Here is a 17,921-nt window from a genome sequence, read left to right as displayed (position 1 = left end):
TGCTGACGTCACACCGGCGCTGCATCCCAATCTCGCGCACCAGCCTATCAGCGGGCAACGTTTGATGCAGTGGGCCAGTGGACTGGATGAGGATGCTCCTGCATCAATTTTCATCTAAAACATGGCGCATTGTTATTATTTGCCAAGTTAAGGAAATGCAACTTGATAATTCATAAATATCCCCTTGTTCAATGTAAGCTAGTCATTGTGCCCACCTTCTAGCTTGCCTTCCTGCATCCGTTTCAGTGTACATTATGTCCAATATATTGACAGTTTGGAGCTCAGAAACTACATCATCCACAATGTTATCAATGCCATTCTCAAGACAGACATATTCGTTTTTATTGATCACTTGTTTAGTAGAGAGGGGAGTAGTTTACCCCTAGGAGCATGTTTACAGGGTATTGAGGTATTGTATGACATCATACAACAGGAAGTGGTTAAAATCAGAGTTTTCCAAGCAGAGAAATATATTGGCAGCAAAAGTGGGTTAATAGTTGGTTGAGTAGAATGGTCTTATAATTGAAAGATCAATAAAAATACTAAATACGAAACCACATTTATGGAATGACTGTCTAGCACAGCCTCAATTCAATAAGCAAGTGACATATTGAAAACTGATCCTCAACATATAGCATCAACACACTTTATGCCCATGGCATGATCTTGGGATAGAGAGGACATCAACTGGTAAAACAAGGGACAACTCAAACACCTCAAGATTCAGTATCAAGAGGTGGCTTGAAAATAGTCTGAAGAACAATTAACTCAACAAAGACCCAGGAATACACCATTCATCAATAAATAGTGAAGTTTATTACAATGTCACGTGGCTTATATACAAGTGCATTATTCAAAATCCCCAAATAAAAATTAAACTGGTAGTCTGTCATTTTTACATTTATTCATTCAAATCTTTTGCACCAACAGAAACTCTGTGCCATATTAGGGTTGTTTTTCATTTCACCAATATAGATGTTTGGTTGCATGTAGGATGAGTGAAGATTTGATCAGTTGAAAACCTGATTTGTTCAGTTGAAAACCCTTTCTAAACTACTGTATGATGGCACCACCTATGAACAACCTATGAACCTAGAGAAAATCATCTTTACCTGAATGTATTCTATGCTCTATCTACTTTTTCTGTTTAACTATAGCCACTCTCCAAGCCATCACCCAACTCTTACCATACACTAGCGCCTGGTGCTAACTTTGCTATCACATATGAAATCTGAGACTGTAATGTAAGGTTGCAATGTGTTGTATTGTGACATTTGAAGATAAGAGAATCTGCTAGAATGACCAGAATGCAAATTAAAAATTGACTTTTACATGTGAGGTTACACCATTTGTTCCTGTGTGTCAGTGCATGTGTGTCTCAGCTAACCAATGAGATGGTGAGGTTGCATTTCAGGAAATGGGGGGTGAGAACTACTGTACAGCTGCAGACAATATCCTCTTTAACATCTGTAAGGTTGAGCTATTTTGTTGTTCCAGTGTGAATAGACAGTACACAGTGACCGAATGTACAGTAAAGTAAGTGTATTGTACATATACAACATGTTGAGTCAGTTATTGAAGTGATAAGAGTGCTCAGACAGACTGTTCACAACAGCAGCCTCCTCATCTCACTGCAAGCCAAACAAGCTAATCGGACTGGGGTAAAGTTGCCCCTAGACACTGATCTTGGGTCAGTTTAGCATTTTCCCAATCAATGGTTAAGTTTAGGATCAGGGGAGGGGAAGCTGATCCTAGATCTGTAACTAGGGGAGACTTTACTCCTGAGTTAACTACTCTGAGTTGGCAGGACACCAAGATACATTGTGCTTTGAGGCCTAGAGTGTATTGGAGATTAAAGAAGTGAATAGGCCCATATAGGGGTGTACTGAAGTTTAACTTGTTTCACATATCCTTTCTGCACCATGTGTGAGTCTTGTGAACAGGGTGTAGTATTAGGAATTAATCTCACAAGAAAATAATATCTTCTTTAACAGCATGCTTACTTACCAGGAAATAACCAGAGAATTAACATAAAGTATGTTGTGACACGTTTAGTATTATCATAGTTATTTTTTACATCCATAGAAATTACATGACAGTATGTGTTGTGATGACTACTGTATGATTAGTGTACAGTAGAGTGATCATTTTGGCTGCTATTGCATCATACACAACACTTTGGATACCTCCAAAGCCATTGTATTTTCCTGGTTAAATACATAATAATAAACACACTATATAAGAATGTGGACTCCATGGCATTTGACATCAATCAATGAGATTTGAAAAATAAGCTTTACAATAAATTAGTGATGTTGTATTTGTAAACAGTGGCCAATTGACACAGATCTCTGCACAATTGGATGTAGTAGCCTTATTAGTGAACTGATAGCCACCATTTTGTTTGTCGGGTATGTACTATTGTCAACAGTCAGTCAATAACAGATGTTGGTAAAGCATGATGTTGACACTAGCCATTTGGGTTTTTAAAAGAAGAAGAAAGCTCCTCATCACAATTTTAATAAAAATAATCAAAGATGTTTGTTGTTTTTTACAGTCAAGAGATCACAGCATTTCTCTATCATGTCTGTATTGATTACAATGAAATAAGTACTTAATGTTAATGATTGTTGTTAATATTTTGAAGTAAAAATCCAACAAAAACAGAGAGGGGTAAGCCTACATTTCAAAATGTAGCAGAATTTTAGTCAATATCACAAAAATATAATTTTTGCATACTTTGGTGAAATGAAAATATTTTGAAGTATATTTTTCTAGGGAATACACAAAAAATATTTTTACTACAACAAATATGCAAATGACACATACACAATACACACAAGATGGTGGCAATGACAGATATATTTGACAAAATACTTTTGTCATTCATGTGTCCATTTCAGAGCGATGGCTCTTGTTCCTTTTTAGGTAACATTTGAACACCACTTCTTTGTTTCGTGGAAAAGTTCACATTTTTGTTTACATGCTCTGTCCCCATAGTAAAGGATAAAGTGCCACTTACATTCACACAAATAATGGTGACAGTGCCGGCTAGCTGTATACACTAAGGACACGCCCCTTGAGATTATAGTGGAAATCTTTTTTCTTATTTTTGTAATCAAGCTCAACATCAGTAGCACAACAACATTAAGTATGCAATTTTATCTACAATATCACGTTTACAAGATCCATTGCATACAGTACAATTCATTGCATTTATGAAAAGAGTGGAAAAATAAAAAGATGACGCTTCAGTCCCATGAAACAGGGAAATAGTTTAAAAAAAATAATGTTTCACTTTCAGGACCACACCGTCAATAATCACAACATAGCCCTACAGGACCAACTGACCACTCACTTAAACCACATCACCGGTAAAGCTCTCCTTTTCTACTGTCATTTCAGACATAAACAGTCTATTGTCTTTTTAACTTTGGAGCCTCTTCAGTTCAAGTCTTTCTCTCCTTCTCTCTAACCTTTCATACACACATGCCTGTATTACAAGGACTGGAGTCTAGAGATGTTTCACTTTTGATTTTAACTCATTGTCTAATACATCAAAATACCTCCAATACTTGTCTTTATTGCCCTTCGATTGGCAGTTCATCCGGGCAGCAATATTTACTTTTGGTTTTTTATGTTTGGCAAATTGCTCTTTTCCCTACACAGATTCCAATTGGTTTCTGAGTACTAATTTCAGCGACAACAAGAACAATTAGGAGAAATCTGTCACTGTTGACATTCAAAATTCTGCTTTGTATTCTTGAAGTATTTTTTCTACATGATAAGGCAAATGTACATCATCAAACACATTGGATATACATCTAAGTCTGCAGTTGAGGCAAATGTACAGTGAAATGTATTTGTTTTGTGGTATTTATGGAATCTCCAACTAACCTTTGGGATAAAGGATTCTAAAATGGAGTTTTGGCTGGTAGTCTCTCAGTCTAAAATGACATTCAGGATTTCCCCAACAACAACAACGTCACACGCTGACAACGTCATAATTACAGACAGTTTCAGACTGTGGCTGAGTAAGGGACAGTTCAACATTTGAGGTGTACTAAAAAAATGGCACCCCCCATCCTCAAAGTAAAAAAAACATTTTCACACAACACTCCCCTTGTATTGTAAAAAATAATTGCACACCGTCGCCCCTCATAGAATTAACTCTAAATAATGTTTGTGACCACAAATAACAATAACTATAGTGACCCTGTGTCTATAAATGTAACTTTTCCACTTCATCACGTTTTTGTGGCACAGTCGATGCAACGTAGGGCTACGGGCCAGAAGGTTGAGAGTTCGCCTACCACCATGGACAGAGCTAACGCTCCCGGCCTGTTTCATTAGACCTACACCACAATCAGAGCAAGCTACAGACAATGATCAGCTAGGTGGAAATCAGATTTTCAAAATGTTGATGCCATATTTAAGCAATAATGCTTGAGGGGGTGTGGTATATGGCCAAAATACCACGGCTAAGGGCTATTCTTATGCACAACTCAATGCGGAATGCCTCAATACAGCCATTAGCCACGATATACTGGCCATATACCACAAACCCTGAGGTGCCTTATTGCTATTATAAACTGGTTACCAGCGTAATTAGAACAGTACAAATATTTTTTCTTGTCATACCCATGGTATAGTCTGATATACCACGACTTTCAGCCAATCAGCATTCAGGGCTCCAACCACCCGGTTTATAATTATATAAAATATATGCAACAAATGTTCCACCAACAGGTCTCTGTGCCAATGGACAACAACCAATAAGCAAATTATACGGACTTTGGCTGCTTCAACATCATGGTTTGAGTTTTCAACACCACAATCTGGACAGTTTGGATGCCTGAATAAAATGTTGGATAAATGTACGCATGTAGCCTACAGGAGACGTTTGAAGTAGCTTAATCCGATTCAAATATTGTGACTGGTTGTGTTTATGCCACACATAAAAGGTAATCCATTTTAAAAGTTAAATTACAAATATTTAGGCTATATTGAAGTGTTAGGTTCTAGGTGCGCGAGGAATAGCTGCTCGGAGGCAGAGCACGAGTGACGCTTTCCTGAACAACTGGGTCTGCCCTGCAATTCATCGCCAGGTCCTTAGTGTACAAGATATTTTTTTTATGTGAATATACCTGGTAAAAATAATGGTTAATGAACAACTCTAAAAAGGGGGCCCTTATAAAATAATTTTTAATTAAAAAAATTATAATAATTTCCCCCAAAATATATTGAATATTTTCCCAAATTAAGTTCTCAGTAAAAAATAAATTGTGGGTTTAGATTAAAACAATTTAAAACTCAAAATGACAATAATAGTTAATTAAGAAACAACAAAATTGGATGTTCTGAGTCCATGTCAATGCTTAAAATCACATCAGAATATCTATTTTGTTTAGGTCTGGAAAAAACAAATAAATTGATCTTTGAGTGTAATTCCCCTTTAGTTCCACATCTGGCCCTTTAATTCCACAAGTGAGGAATGTGCCGTCTAATGTGGCGGTCTAGCGATGGTTCTGTACTGCTGCTACTCATTTCATGGCAAAGTTTAGGAAGTTTAGGAAGGCAAAAAATGTTGTTTCCATGTTTCATGAGCTGAAATAAAAGATCCCAGATATTTTCCATACAAAAAAAGCTTATGTCTCTAAAATGTTATGCACGAATTTGTTTACTTCCCTGTAAGTGAGCATTTCTCATTTGCAAAAATGATCTATCGACCTGACAGGTGTGGCATATCAAGGAGCTGATTCAACACCAATATCATTACATAGGTGCAGCTTGTGCTGGGGATAATAAAAGGCAGCTCTAAAATGTGCAGCTTTGTCACACAACACAATGCCACAGATGACTCAAGTTTTGAGGGAATGAGCAATTGGCATACTGACCGCAGGAATTTCCACCAGACCTGTTACCAGACAATTGAATGTTAATTTCTCTACCATAAGCCACTTCCAACATCATTTTAGAGAATTTTGCTGTACGTCCAAGAGGCCTTACAACTGAGTGCCCCATGGTGGTTGGTGGGTTATGGTATGGGCAGGCATAAGCTACGGATAACAAATACAATTGCATTTTATCAATGGCAATTTGAACGCACAGAGATACCATGACGAGATCCTGAGGCCCATTGTCATGCCATACATCCGCCGCCATCACCTCATGTTTCAGCATGATAATGCATGGCCCGTGTCGCAAGGATCTGTGCACAATTCCTGGAGGCTGATAATGTCCCAGTTCTTCCATGGCCTGCCTACTCACCAGACATGTCACTCACTGAGCATATTTGGGATTCTCTGGATCGAAGCGTACGACAGCGTGTTACAGTTCCCGGCAATATCCAGTAACCTTGCACAATCATTGAAGAGGATTGGGACAACATTCCACAGGCCACAATCAACAGCCTGATCAACTCTATGTGAAGGAGATGTCGCGCTGTGTGAGGTAAATGGTGGTCACACCAGATAATGACTAGTTATCTGATACACGCCCCTATTTTATTTAAAACAAAATCTGTGACCAACAGATGCATATCTGTATTCTCATTCATGTGAAATCCATATATTAGGGCCTAATGAATTTGTTAAAATTGACTGATTTTCTTATATGAACTGTAAACTCAGTCAAATCTTTGAAATGGTTGTATGTTGCATTTATATTTTTGTTCAGTTTAGACACAAATGATATATTTACTCATAGACAGTTATCACATCAACCTGCTCCACATGAAGTGATAGACAAACGCGTGCATCACACAGACAGACCGGGGCAATATTGCTGGAAAATTAATTGGCAGATATTGTTTTACGTTTGGCTTTTTAGGCCTTTAGTGGCTAACCAGGGGTGGGATAATGCCAACGGTGCATTTATTAGATAGTAGCTGGGAAGCTGCGGTGTCTGATACTTGAGAGATTTGTTTATGACAGTTTGCAGTGGGCCATGTGAATATTGCATGTACTTTCAGAATTATTTTGCGAGCTACTCATAGGTGGGCTGCGAGCTACTCATAGGTGTGCTGCGAGCTACTCATAGGTGGGCTGCGAGCTACTCATAGGTGGGCTGCGAGCTACTCATAGGTGGGCTGCGAGCTACTCATAGGTGGGCTGCGAGCTACTCATAGGTGGGCTGCGAGCTACTCATAGGTGAGCTACGAGCTACTCATAGGTGGGCTGCGAGCTACTCATAGGTGGGCTGCGAGCTACTCATAGGTGGGCTGCAAGCTACTCATAGGTGGGCTGCGAGCTACTCATAGGTGGGCTGCGAGCTACTCATAGGTGGGCTGCGAGCTACTCATAGGTGGGCTGCGAGCTACTCATAGGTGGGTTGCGAGCTACTCATAGGTGGGCTGCGAGCTACTCATAGGTGGGCTGCGAGCTACTCATAGGTGGGCTGCGAGCTACTCATAGGTGGGTTGCGAGCTACTCATAGGTGGGCTGCGAGCTACTCATAGGTGGGCTGCGAGCTACTCATAGGTGGGTTGCGAGCTACTCATAGGTGAGCTGCGAGCTACTCATAGGTGGGCTGCGAGCTACTCATAGGTGGGCTGAGAGGTACTCAGAGCCAAATGGAATGAATGGAATGAAATATTATTCAAATGACATTTTCACTGCAGTTCACAGCCTAGAGTAAAATGTACTGACTTGAAAGCAATAATGTGTTCTAGGCTAGTCTAGGTAGAATAATTGTACAGTCCCTAAAACAAGATTTACAGTATAGGGGAGATGTTTGAGCTGCATGTCTCATGTCTTCACTGTTCTTTCATGCGGAATGACGCACCTGATCTCTACACTTATATTGGTGCAGCTTTGAATGATATTATGTGTGGTATGATTGCTAGTTATTGCAGATCTGAACAAACTATCCACCTACCACTATTGTCACTATGAAAGGTGGATAGAGGGCAGGATAGACAGTTAGACTGGTAGACTATATTGTCCTGTGGTATAGTTAGTATGTGGAGAAGTGCAGTGCATAATGGAACCTCCAAAACACCTTGATATAGGGGAGGTGCATGCAAGCAGATGATGGAATAAATCATATAGTAAAACCTGCAAATAGGGTGAATGTAAACCCAGGGGAAAAAAACGCATTACCCTCCCAGTAAATTTCGAACTGTCCCTAACCACTCATCACTGTCACCACAACCCTGTCCTGTTCTCTGGCTGTTCCCAGTAAGATGTATGACACAAAAAACTTGGCCCAAGCTCAAGCTGTTACCCTCCTGTCTGTCACTGGCAGTCTCCCGACAGAGCAGTTGAAATGTCTGAGGCCTGACAGACCAGTTAGTGACCCCCGTCATGTGACATGGGTGTCTAGGGCTTCTTCCTCCATGAGGGAGGGGCCCACCTCCTTGTTCCACAGGTGGAGCCTTGGATCATGAAGACACCACCCCGTTGACAGCGTTGTTTTCTGAGATGGCACAATCCATTACGGGGAGGATACCTGAGTCTATTGGAGAGGAAATGGTGCAGTCCATTATTGTGGAAGCAGGGGCCGCCTCTGTGGTCTCAGAGTCTGTTATGTTGGGGAGAAGTGAGTCTATGAAAAACAGAGTTGTAGAGTCCAATGTAAGGGGTTGAACAATGTCTGTGATGGGGAGAGTGGTAGAGTCCACAGTGAGGGGGTGAACAGTGTCTATGACAGGGGGAGTGGAAGAGACCACTGTTGTTGGGATATGAACTGAGTCAATGGGTGGCAGTGGTGGTGATAGGGGGGTGGGGTAATGAACAGGGGAATGAGCTATGACAAGGGAAGAGGGAGAGACAACAACATCCTTAACACATGAAGAGTCCAACTCTGGAGTATGGACAGAGTCTATGACAGGGGGAATGGTACAGTCTGAATTATGGGTAGGAGGAGGGGGGAGTTTGTCATCTACAGAGTCTATTAGAATGGGAATGATCGAATCTGTGGTGATGGGGTCAGTAGAATCAATAGGAGTGGTACAGTCGACCATGGGGGGAAGGGGAACAATGTCATTGATGACAGTAGGGGAGGGTGTTGGAGAAGGGGGGATAGGGACAATTACAGGATGAGTGGTAGAGCCCAAGGTACAAGGAGTTTCTATGACAGGGGGAATGGTAGAGTCCAATGTAGGGGTGTTTTTTATGACAGGGGGAGGGGTAGAGTCCAATGTGGAGGTAGAGGATGAATCAAGTACTGGTGGAGTGGTTGAGTCCAATGAAGAGATAGGATGGGTTTCAATAACAGGGGGAATGGTGTTGACCAAGATGGAGGTAGGGAGGTCTTCTGTATCAGTGGCAGTGGTAACGTCCTTAGTAGGGGAGGGGGCTGAGGGGTATATCAGTAGAATCTCAATTAGGGGTATATCAGTAGAATCTTCAGTGGACTTCAGAAGGGAATTGGAGGGAGTGAGAGCACTATTTCTAGGTTTGGAAGATAACAGGTGCTCTTTACTAGGCAGTACAACGCCTGCCTTATCTAAGGCCGCCATGGGAGTACCAGATGGGGGCGTAACGGATTTCCCATTGAGGTCTTTCTTAACCAGGGGCAGAGTATCAGGATCAGGCTCAGGCTGGAATGACGTCAACTCTGTAGCGGGGGGCGGCAAAATAACTATAAACGACGGTGCCGTGAGGTCAACAGCGGAAGATGCCGTGGAGTCCATGGTGAAGACGGTGGTGGCGGCCGCCTCGTGCAGTGGTGTGTCGTGGACCCGGGTGTAGTCCCTGCTGCTCTCTGACTGGGCCAGGAGGAGGCGCTGTTCGCCAGGCTTCTTGGGGGGCATCAGGGGTTGGCGGGTGTAACACTCCCCGTCGGCCAGGGTCTCGGGCAGGGGCTGGTAGCGCGTCTCTGGGAGGAGGAGAATGCAGATGATGCAGATGAGGGTGCAGCAGGCGAAGATGATGTGGTGGAGGAAGTAGCCCTTCTGATTGTGCAGCTCCATGATGGGGGCGGTCAGCATGCCGAAGCCAGCGCTGGCTAGTACCAGGCCCAAACCACCACCCCTATGGAGAGAGAGACAAGGAACGTCATGTCAGCCATCACTTCTGAAATCTACACATCTACACCAAATCTCACACCCACCCTTGGCCCCTACTCTCCTAGGCAGCTCTCATATACATTTGAGGTGATACAGACCACCACCCCTGCAAAGTGAGACATGGAACGTCAGCTAGGAAGTCACCATATCTGAAGCACGTGACTACTTCCGATTCCAAAACCGCCACTGTCTTTAAACCTGATCCTTTCTTTAGAAAGGGTGTGCCCTGCAACCTCTGCTGTTTCCAGTGCAACGATCTGCTTAGTTACTGTCTGAGTTGATTCAATTTCAAGGTTCTCTATGTTCACATTCAATGGCACATTCAACCCCCTACTAGACTCATTTCCTTACGAAGACACACTTGGTGAGTATTGTGTTATTGACATATCCTATCAGCCATTTTAAGGTCACAACCGCAGAGAGTGCTGCAATACCATGATTAATCCGATACCATTGAGGAGTTTACCACATCAGTCACAGGGTTCATCAGTAAGTGCAGCATAGACGACGTCGTCCCCACAGTAGCAATACGAACGTAACCAAAACAAAAACATTGATTACAGGCAATATCTGCGCTTGGGCTAAAGGCTACTTACAAGGAACGGGACACGGACATGGACACATACAACAAAGCCTGCTGCGACCTCCGACGCAATATCAAACATGCAAAAGGACACCAACTCCGACGCTCGTCTTACGTGGCAGGTTTTTCAGACGATAACAGATTACGAAGGGAAACCCAGCCATGAGATGCCCAGTGATGCAGAACTATCAAACGAGCTAAATGCCTTTTATGCTCACTTCGAGAAATACAACACTGAGTCTTGCTTGAAAGCCTCTGTTACGGATGACTGTGTGATCTCGCTCTACATGGTCGATGTGAGTATGGGTATTTTCACACTTGGCACCTTTCAGACCATTTTTGTGAACTCAGTGCAGTTCATTTAATTTTTCTGTGCAGTGTGAACACTCCAAAAGGAACTGAGACCTGTCAAAAGAGCCCCCAAAGCGAACCGAAATGAGACCATCTTGAGAGGTAGTCTGAATTCGGTTAGCTTGAAATACACGGTTTCGGTTCCCTTTTTTAGGGCAATGGTTTCGGTTCCCTTTTTTAAGGCAATGTGAACACAAAGCTTTCCAGGTTTGCATGTCATTATTGCCGCATTTAATTAAATAATTACTGAAAAGGTTACCTGGTCTACCTACGCTGACCCTATCTTGCACTTACTCTATGCACACTCACAAGACTATACATACACACTATATACAAACTCACACTACACTGACACGAAACCCACACACGTTCACATACATTACATACAAACACACATGCATGTGTATAACACACACACACACACAAACACACACACATACCGACACAACACACACACACACACACACCACACAACACACACACACACACACACACACACACACACACACACACACACACACACACACACACACACACACACACACACACACACACACACACACACACACACACACACACACACACACACACACACACACACACACACACACACTCAAACACACACTCACACACACACTTTTGCACTCATTATGCAGTGCCTTCAGAAAGTATTCATACCTATATGTCTTATTCTACATTTTGTTGTTACAGCCTGAATTCAAAATGGATCAAATGTATTTTTTTGTCTCATACATCTACATACAATATCCCATAATGACAATGTGAGAACATGTTTTAATACATTTTCGCAAATGTATTGAAAATGAAATACTAAGATCTAATTTACATAAGAATTCACCCCCCAGAGTCAATATGTTACAATCACCTTTGGCAGCGAATACAGCTGTGAGTCTTTCTGGGTAAGTCCCTAAGAGCTATGCACACCTGGATAGTACAATATTTGCACATTATTATTATTATTATTATTTTTTTTAAGTCTGTCAAATTAGTTGTTCATCATTGATAGAGTGGCAGATTCAAGTCTTGCCATAGATTTTCAATTTGATTTAAGTCAAAACTGTAACTACGCCACTCAGGAACATTCAATGTTGCCCTAGTAAACAACTCTAGTGTATATTTGGCCTTGTGTTTTAGGTTATTGTCCTGCGGAAAGGTGAATTTGTCTTCCAGTGTCTGATGGAAAGCAGACTGAATCAGGTTTTCCTCAGATTTTTTCTGTGCTGTCACGTACTTGTGGAGAGACAGACCATGGCACAGTGGATGTTGAGTTCCACATATTTATTATAAAGTGAAACTTAGCAAAAACAAAACAATAAATCAATAGACTAACGACTAACGAAATGTGACTACGTGGTGCACATGCACAAAACACAATAATATCCCACAAATGCAGGCGGGGAAACAACCTACCTAAATATGATACCCAATCAGAGGCAACGATAAACAGCTGCCTCTAATTGGGAACCATATTAGCACCCACATAGAAATATCTATACTAGATCACCCCCTAGTCACGCCCTGACCTACTACACCATAGAGAACTAAGGGCTCTCTATGGTCAGGATGTGACAGTACCCCCCTAAAGGTGCGGACTCCGGACGCAAAACCTAACACCAGATGGGGAGGGTAGGGGGGGTGATTAGTGTCAGTGGCGGCTCGAGTGCAGGTTGTAGCCCCCGCCCAGACCCCGGATCCGGCCATGGCGCCGGGCTGGGCACCGGCGCAGAGGAAGGCTCCTGCCCTGGATTGGGACTATGGACCGTCGCAGGAGGTTCTGGACTGTGGACCGTCGTAGGAGGTTCCGTACTGTGGACCGTCGCAGGAGGTTCCGGACTGTGGACCGTCGCAGGAGGTTCCGGTCTGTGGACCGTCGCAGGAGGTTCCGGACTGTGGACCGTCATAGGAGGTTCCGGACTGTGAACCGTCGCTGGAAGCTCTGGACTGGGAATTGTCGCTGGAAGCTCTGGACTGGGAACCGTCGCTGGAAGCTCTGGACTATGAACCGTCACCAGAAGCTCTGGACTGGGAACCGTCGCCAGAAGCTCTGGACTGTGAACCGTCACCAGAAGCTCTGGACTGGGAACCGTCGCCAGAAGCTCTGGACTGGGAACCTTCACCAGAAGCTCTGGACTGGGAACCGTCACCAGAAGCTCTGGACTATGAACCTTCACCAGAAGCTCTGGACTATGAACCTTCGCCAGAAGCTCTGGACTATGAACCTTCACCAGAAGCTCTGGACTATGAACCGTCACCAGAAGCTCTGGACTATGAACCTTCACCAGAAGCTCTGGACTGTGAACCGTCGCCAGAAGCTCTGGACTATGAACCTTGCACAACATCTCTCTCATCTACGCATCAGATCCATATCAACCCACAAGGTGCAAAAACATAAGCACCAACCCTTGATAAATAGTACATCAACTATTGTAAAGGATTAATTGCATTAAGACATATTTGTGGAAAAGCTAGAAATGGTTTGTATAATTCTTCAAAGTCCAGAAAAAACACAAGACCTCCAGCCTATTTTCATTTCCCTTACAATAAAAATATTACAGTTTACTCCATTTGATCAACTTTATCTGTAGATTCAATTAGTAATACAGTTATACAGGAGTAATTAATAAAGTCCAGTTAAAGCTTATTTTGACAAAGTAGAACAAAAAAGATCATACTATAACCAGTCAGGTGCACAGGTGAAATCATTTGCTGTATTCCTAAACAAAAGCACCAGTACATGAACAATTGTAAAGGATACATTTCATATTTTAATTTGAAGATGATTAGATTACTAGTTTTTACTTAGTAGACAGAGCATTGCTGCTGCACTAGTGGTCATGTGCCGAATGCATTGACAGTATGGATATTCTTGGAAAAAGTAACATTTGGAAATAGAGCTGCACCTCTTGAATTATGATAGTTATTTGACAAAGGTAAGTGTAATAGAAACTGCAGAATATGCTCTTCCTGATATTATATAGAAATAAATATGTTTTACCTGCACGTGATTCTGAAGGAATCTAACCTCCAAACGAGCTTCAATGCCATACAACACTTCTTCCGTGGCCTCCAACTGCTCTTAAACGCTAGTAAAACCAAATGCATGCTTTTCAACCGATCGCTGCCTGCACCCACATGCCCGACTAGCATCACCACACTGGATGGTTCCGACCTTGAATATGTGGACACCTATAAGTACCTAGGTGTCTGGCTAGACTGCAAACTCTCCTTCCAGACCCATATCAAACATCTCCAATCGAAAATCAAATCAAGAGTCGGCTTTCTATTCCGCAACAAAGCCTCCTTCACTCACGCTGCCAAGCTTACCCTAGTAAAACTGACTATCCTACCGATCCTCGACTTCGGCGATGTCATCTACAAAATTGCTTCCAACACTCTACTCAGCAAACTGGATGCAGTTTATCACAGTGCCATCCGTTTTGTCACTAAAGCACCTTATACTACCCACCACTGCGACTTGTATGCTCTAGTCGGCTGGCCCTCGCTACATATTCGTCGCCAGACCCACTGGCTCCAGGTCATCTACAAGGCCATGCTAGGTAAAGCTCCGCCTTATCTCAGTTCACTGGTCACGATGGCAACACCCATCCGTAGCACGCGCTCCAGCAGGTGTATCTCATTGATCATCCCTAAAGCCAACACCTAATTCGGCCGCCTTTCGTTCCAGTACTCTGCTGCCTGTGACTGGAACGAATTGCAAAAATCGCTGAAGTTGGAGACTTTTATCTCCCTCACCAACTTCAAACATCAGCTATCTGAGCAGCTAACCGATCACTGCAGCTGTACATAATCTATTGGTAAATAGCCCACCCATTTTCACCTACCTCATCCCCACAGTTTTTATTTATTTACTTTTCTGCTCTTTTGCACACCAATATCTCTACCTGTACATGATCATCTGATCATTTATCACTCCAGTGTTAATCTGCAATATTGTAATTATTCGCCTACCTCCTCATGCCTTTTGCACACATTGTATATAGACTCCCCTTTTTTCTACTGTGTTATTGACTTGTTAATTGTTTACTCCATGTGTAACTCTGTGTTGTCTGTTCACACTGCTATGCTTTATCTTAGCCAGGTCGCAGTTGTAAATGAGAACTTGTTCTCAACTAGCCTACCTGGTTAAATAAAGGTGAAATAAAAATAAAATAAAAAAGGAGGATTTGAAAAAGTGATGCTCCTTTCCATGCATTTGTAAATTACCAGTTACACCCCTCTCTGCTTGTACAATTTAACAATTGATAGGCCTAATATTGTCACTTGTCAATTTAATCTTGTCTATAGACTAATTCTTATTACACAAACTCATCATTACACTATTGTTGTTCTAAATAAAATCAACATCTTCACCCTCATCATTCAGATAGGCCTAATTTCAATTTGATTGTGAAGTAATTCCATCCATCCAATGGTCATTCATTCAGTGGGGGATGGCATGATTTGCTTGCTGTATAGAGTCAATTAAATGTTTTGCATTATTTGAAAGGCCTACTGCAACATGTAGCATGTTTTAGTTTTCCTTTACAGCTTATTTTTAAAAAAGTACAACTTAAAAGAAAATGGTATCAAGGCGCGCGGCATAACACAAACTCATCATTACACTAGTGTCTTTCTAAATGAAATCAACCTCTTCACCCTCCTTATCATTCAGTTAGGCCTAATTTCAAATCAATTGTGAAGTATGGTACACACGTATGGCCCATCCATTTGTCATTCATTCCGTGAGGAGAGAGAGACGCATTAGTGCCTGGCTGGGTACCAACAACCTACAGCACATTGCCTTGGTGGGTTAAGTTAGGAAAAAGTGTGGAAAAAAAGTAAAAGGGCTCTAAATACTTTTGTGTTTTCAAAATTATGTTATAATACAAACATTTAGGAAAATTTAAGGAAATGGGCAGGACATAGCAACGTTTTGGGGCAGATTTGATTTATTTACAAAATCAAACTTCAGTGGCCAATGGCCTATGGCGGTTCTATTGTTAAACTTTTTTAAAGTCACCATTGGCCTTGTGATGAAATCCCTGAGCAGTTTCCTTCCTCTCCGGCCACTGAGTTAGGAAGGACGTCTATCTTTGATGTGGGATATTCAATGTCGGATGTTTTTACTCATCTACCAATAGGTACCCTTCTTTGCGAGGCATTGGAAAAACTTCCTGGTCTTTGTGGTTGAATCTGTGTTTGAAATTCACTGCTCGATTAAGAGACCTTACAGATACTTGTATGTGTGTGGTAAAAATACAATGTAGGCCATTCAAAAATCATGTTAAACACTATTATTGTACACAGAGTCCATGAAACGTATTATGCGACTTGTTAAAAACCTCTTAGGGATCCCTTCACCCCCATTCCAGCTCAGATACCATTAACGGGATCCAGTGAAATTGCAGCGCCATGCGATTATCTGAGGACAGCACCCCGCATACAAACACAAGAAAATCCTATTTCAACCAGCCAGGTGCGACACAAAAATCAGAAATAACGATATAATTCATGCCTTACCTTTGAAGATCTTCTTATGTTGGCACGCCAAAATGTTCCAGAAACATCACAAATGGTCCTTTTGTTTGATAAATGTCTTCTTTATATCCCCAAAATGTCCATTCAGAAATACACCGGTTTCAACTCGCCCAACATGCCTACGAAGTATCTAATAAGTTACCTGTAAACTTGGTCCAAACATTTCAAACAACGTTCCTAATCCAACTTTAGGTATTCTAAAACGTAAATAATCAATCAAATTTAAGACGGGATAAACTGTGTTCAATACTGGACAAAAACAAAGTGAAGCACATTCCAGGTCGTGCGCGCCAAAAGACTGACACAGGGAAATAACAGGGCTACTTCTTAATTTCTCAAAAGAAAAACATCAACCAATTTCTAAAGACTGTTGACATATTGTGGAAGCCATAGGAACTGCAAGCAAATTCCTATTAAAAATAGCTTCCCATAGAAAACAAATAGAAAACACATTGACCTCAAAACATTTTTTCCCTGGATGGATTGTGCTCAGAGTTTCGCCTGCCAAAACAGTTCTGTTATACTCACAGACATTATTCAAACAGTTTTAGAAGCTGCAGAAACTATCCAAATCTACCAATCTACCAAATATGCAAATCCTAGCTTCTGGGCCTGAGTAGCAGGCAGTTTACTTTGGGCACGCTTTTCATCCGGACATCAAAATACTGCCCCCTAGCCTTAAGAAGTTTTAAGCACATTTTCACTCTTATGTAGGCTTGCCATAACAAACGGGTTGAACATTTATTGACTCAAGACATTTCAGCTTTTCATTTGTAATTTATTTGTAAAAATGTCTAAAATCATTATTGCACTTTGACATTATGGGGTATTATTTTGCGTAGGCCAGTGACACAAAATCTCAATTTAATCAATTTTGAATTAAGGCTGTTACACAACAACATGTGGAACAACTCACAGGGTGTGAATACTTTCTGCTGCTACTCTGTTCTTTATTTTACTCTTATTATTACAATTATTAGTCACTTTACACGGCATTCATGTAAATATCTACCTCAATTACCTCATATCCCTGCACATTGATCTGGTACCGATACTCCCTGGATATAGCTTCATTCATGTGTTACTATTACTTGTATTTGTTTAGTTTTTCACTCTGCATTGTTGGGAAGGGCCCGTAACCAAGCATTTCACGGTATAGACTACACCCGTTGTAATCGGTGCATGTGACAAATAAAATTAGATTTGATTTGTAAGAGAATCCTGCCAATGCAGGACCATCATTTCTCTCCTTTCTGGTCTGTGACTGGCCACCAGGTGGTGCTCCGCAGTCACTCGAGGCAGTACAGTGCACCATACCTTACATAATACAACACAGCATCATGAGATCCAAAGCTGTGTCGTAGTTTGTACAGAGAGGGAAAGGCTAATTCAAACAATATGTGGATATAGAACTAC

The 17,921-nt window shown here is 41.8% G+C and overlaps 1 protein-coding gene and 1 long non-coding RNA gene across 13 annotated transcripts in view; one reads left to right on the top strand and one right to left on the bottom strand.

Moving 5' to 3' along the window:
* Positions 1–6,875: 6,875 nt before the first annotated feature.
* Positions 6,876–7,649, top strand: LOC127911027 (uncharacterized). Of its 12 annotated transcripts, none has more exons than XR_008077408.1 (4): positions 6,876–7,151; positions 7,262–7,327; positions 7,372–7,481; positions 7,526–7,649. It is a non-coding gene; the product is annotated as an uncharacterized LOC127911027 (long non-coding RNA). The 12 variants fall into 12 exon arrangements; XR_008077403.1 differs by having other exon boundaries at positions 7,240–7,327; positions 7,394–7,481; XR_008077407.1 differs by having other exon boundaries at positions 7,240–7,327; positions 7,372–7,415.
* The window catches only part of LOC118402012 (solute carrier family 22 member 23-like), an 81,940-nt gene continuing 71,551 nt past the window's right edge, over positions 7,533–17,921 (bottom strand). Inside the window, exon 10 of the mRNA XM_035799800.2 lies at positions 7,533–9,977. Within this exon, the coding sequence (XP_035655693.1) occupies positions 8,384–9,977 (1,594 nt within the window). The 3' untranslated portion in view covers positions 7,533–8,383. The remainder of the gene's footprint in view (positions 9,978–17,921) is intronic.

Source organism: Oncorhynchus keta, chromosome 23, assembly GCF_023373465.1.
Source record: "Oncorhynchus keta strain PuntledgeMale-10-30-2019 chromosome 23, Oket_V2, whole genome shotgun sequence".
In the NCBI taxonomy this organism is placed as follows: Eukaryota; Metazoa; Chordata; class Actinopteri; order Salmoniformes; family Salmonidae; genus Oncorhynchus; species Oncorhynchus keta.
The sequence above is the reverse complement of the archived record's forward strand: the minus strand, read 5'-3'. Positions and strand labels throughout refer to the sequence as shown.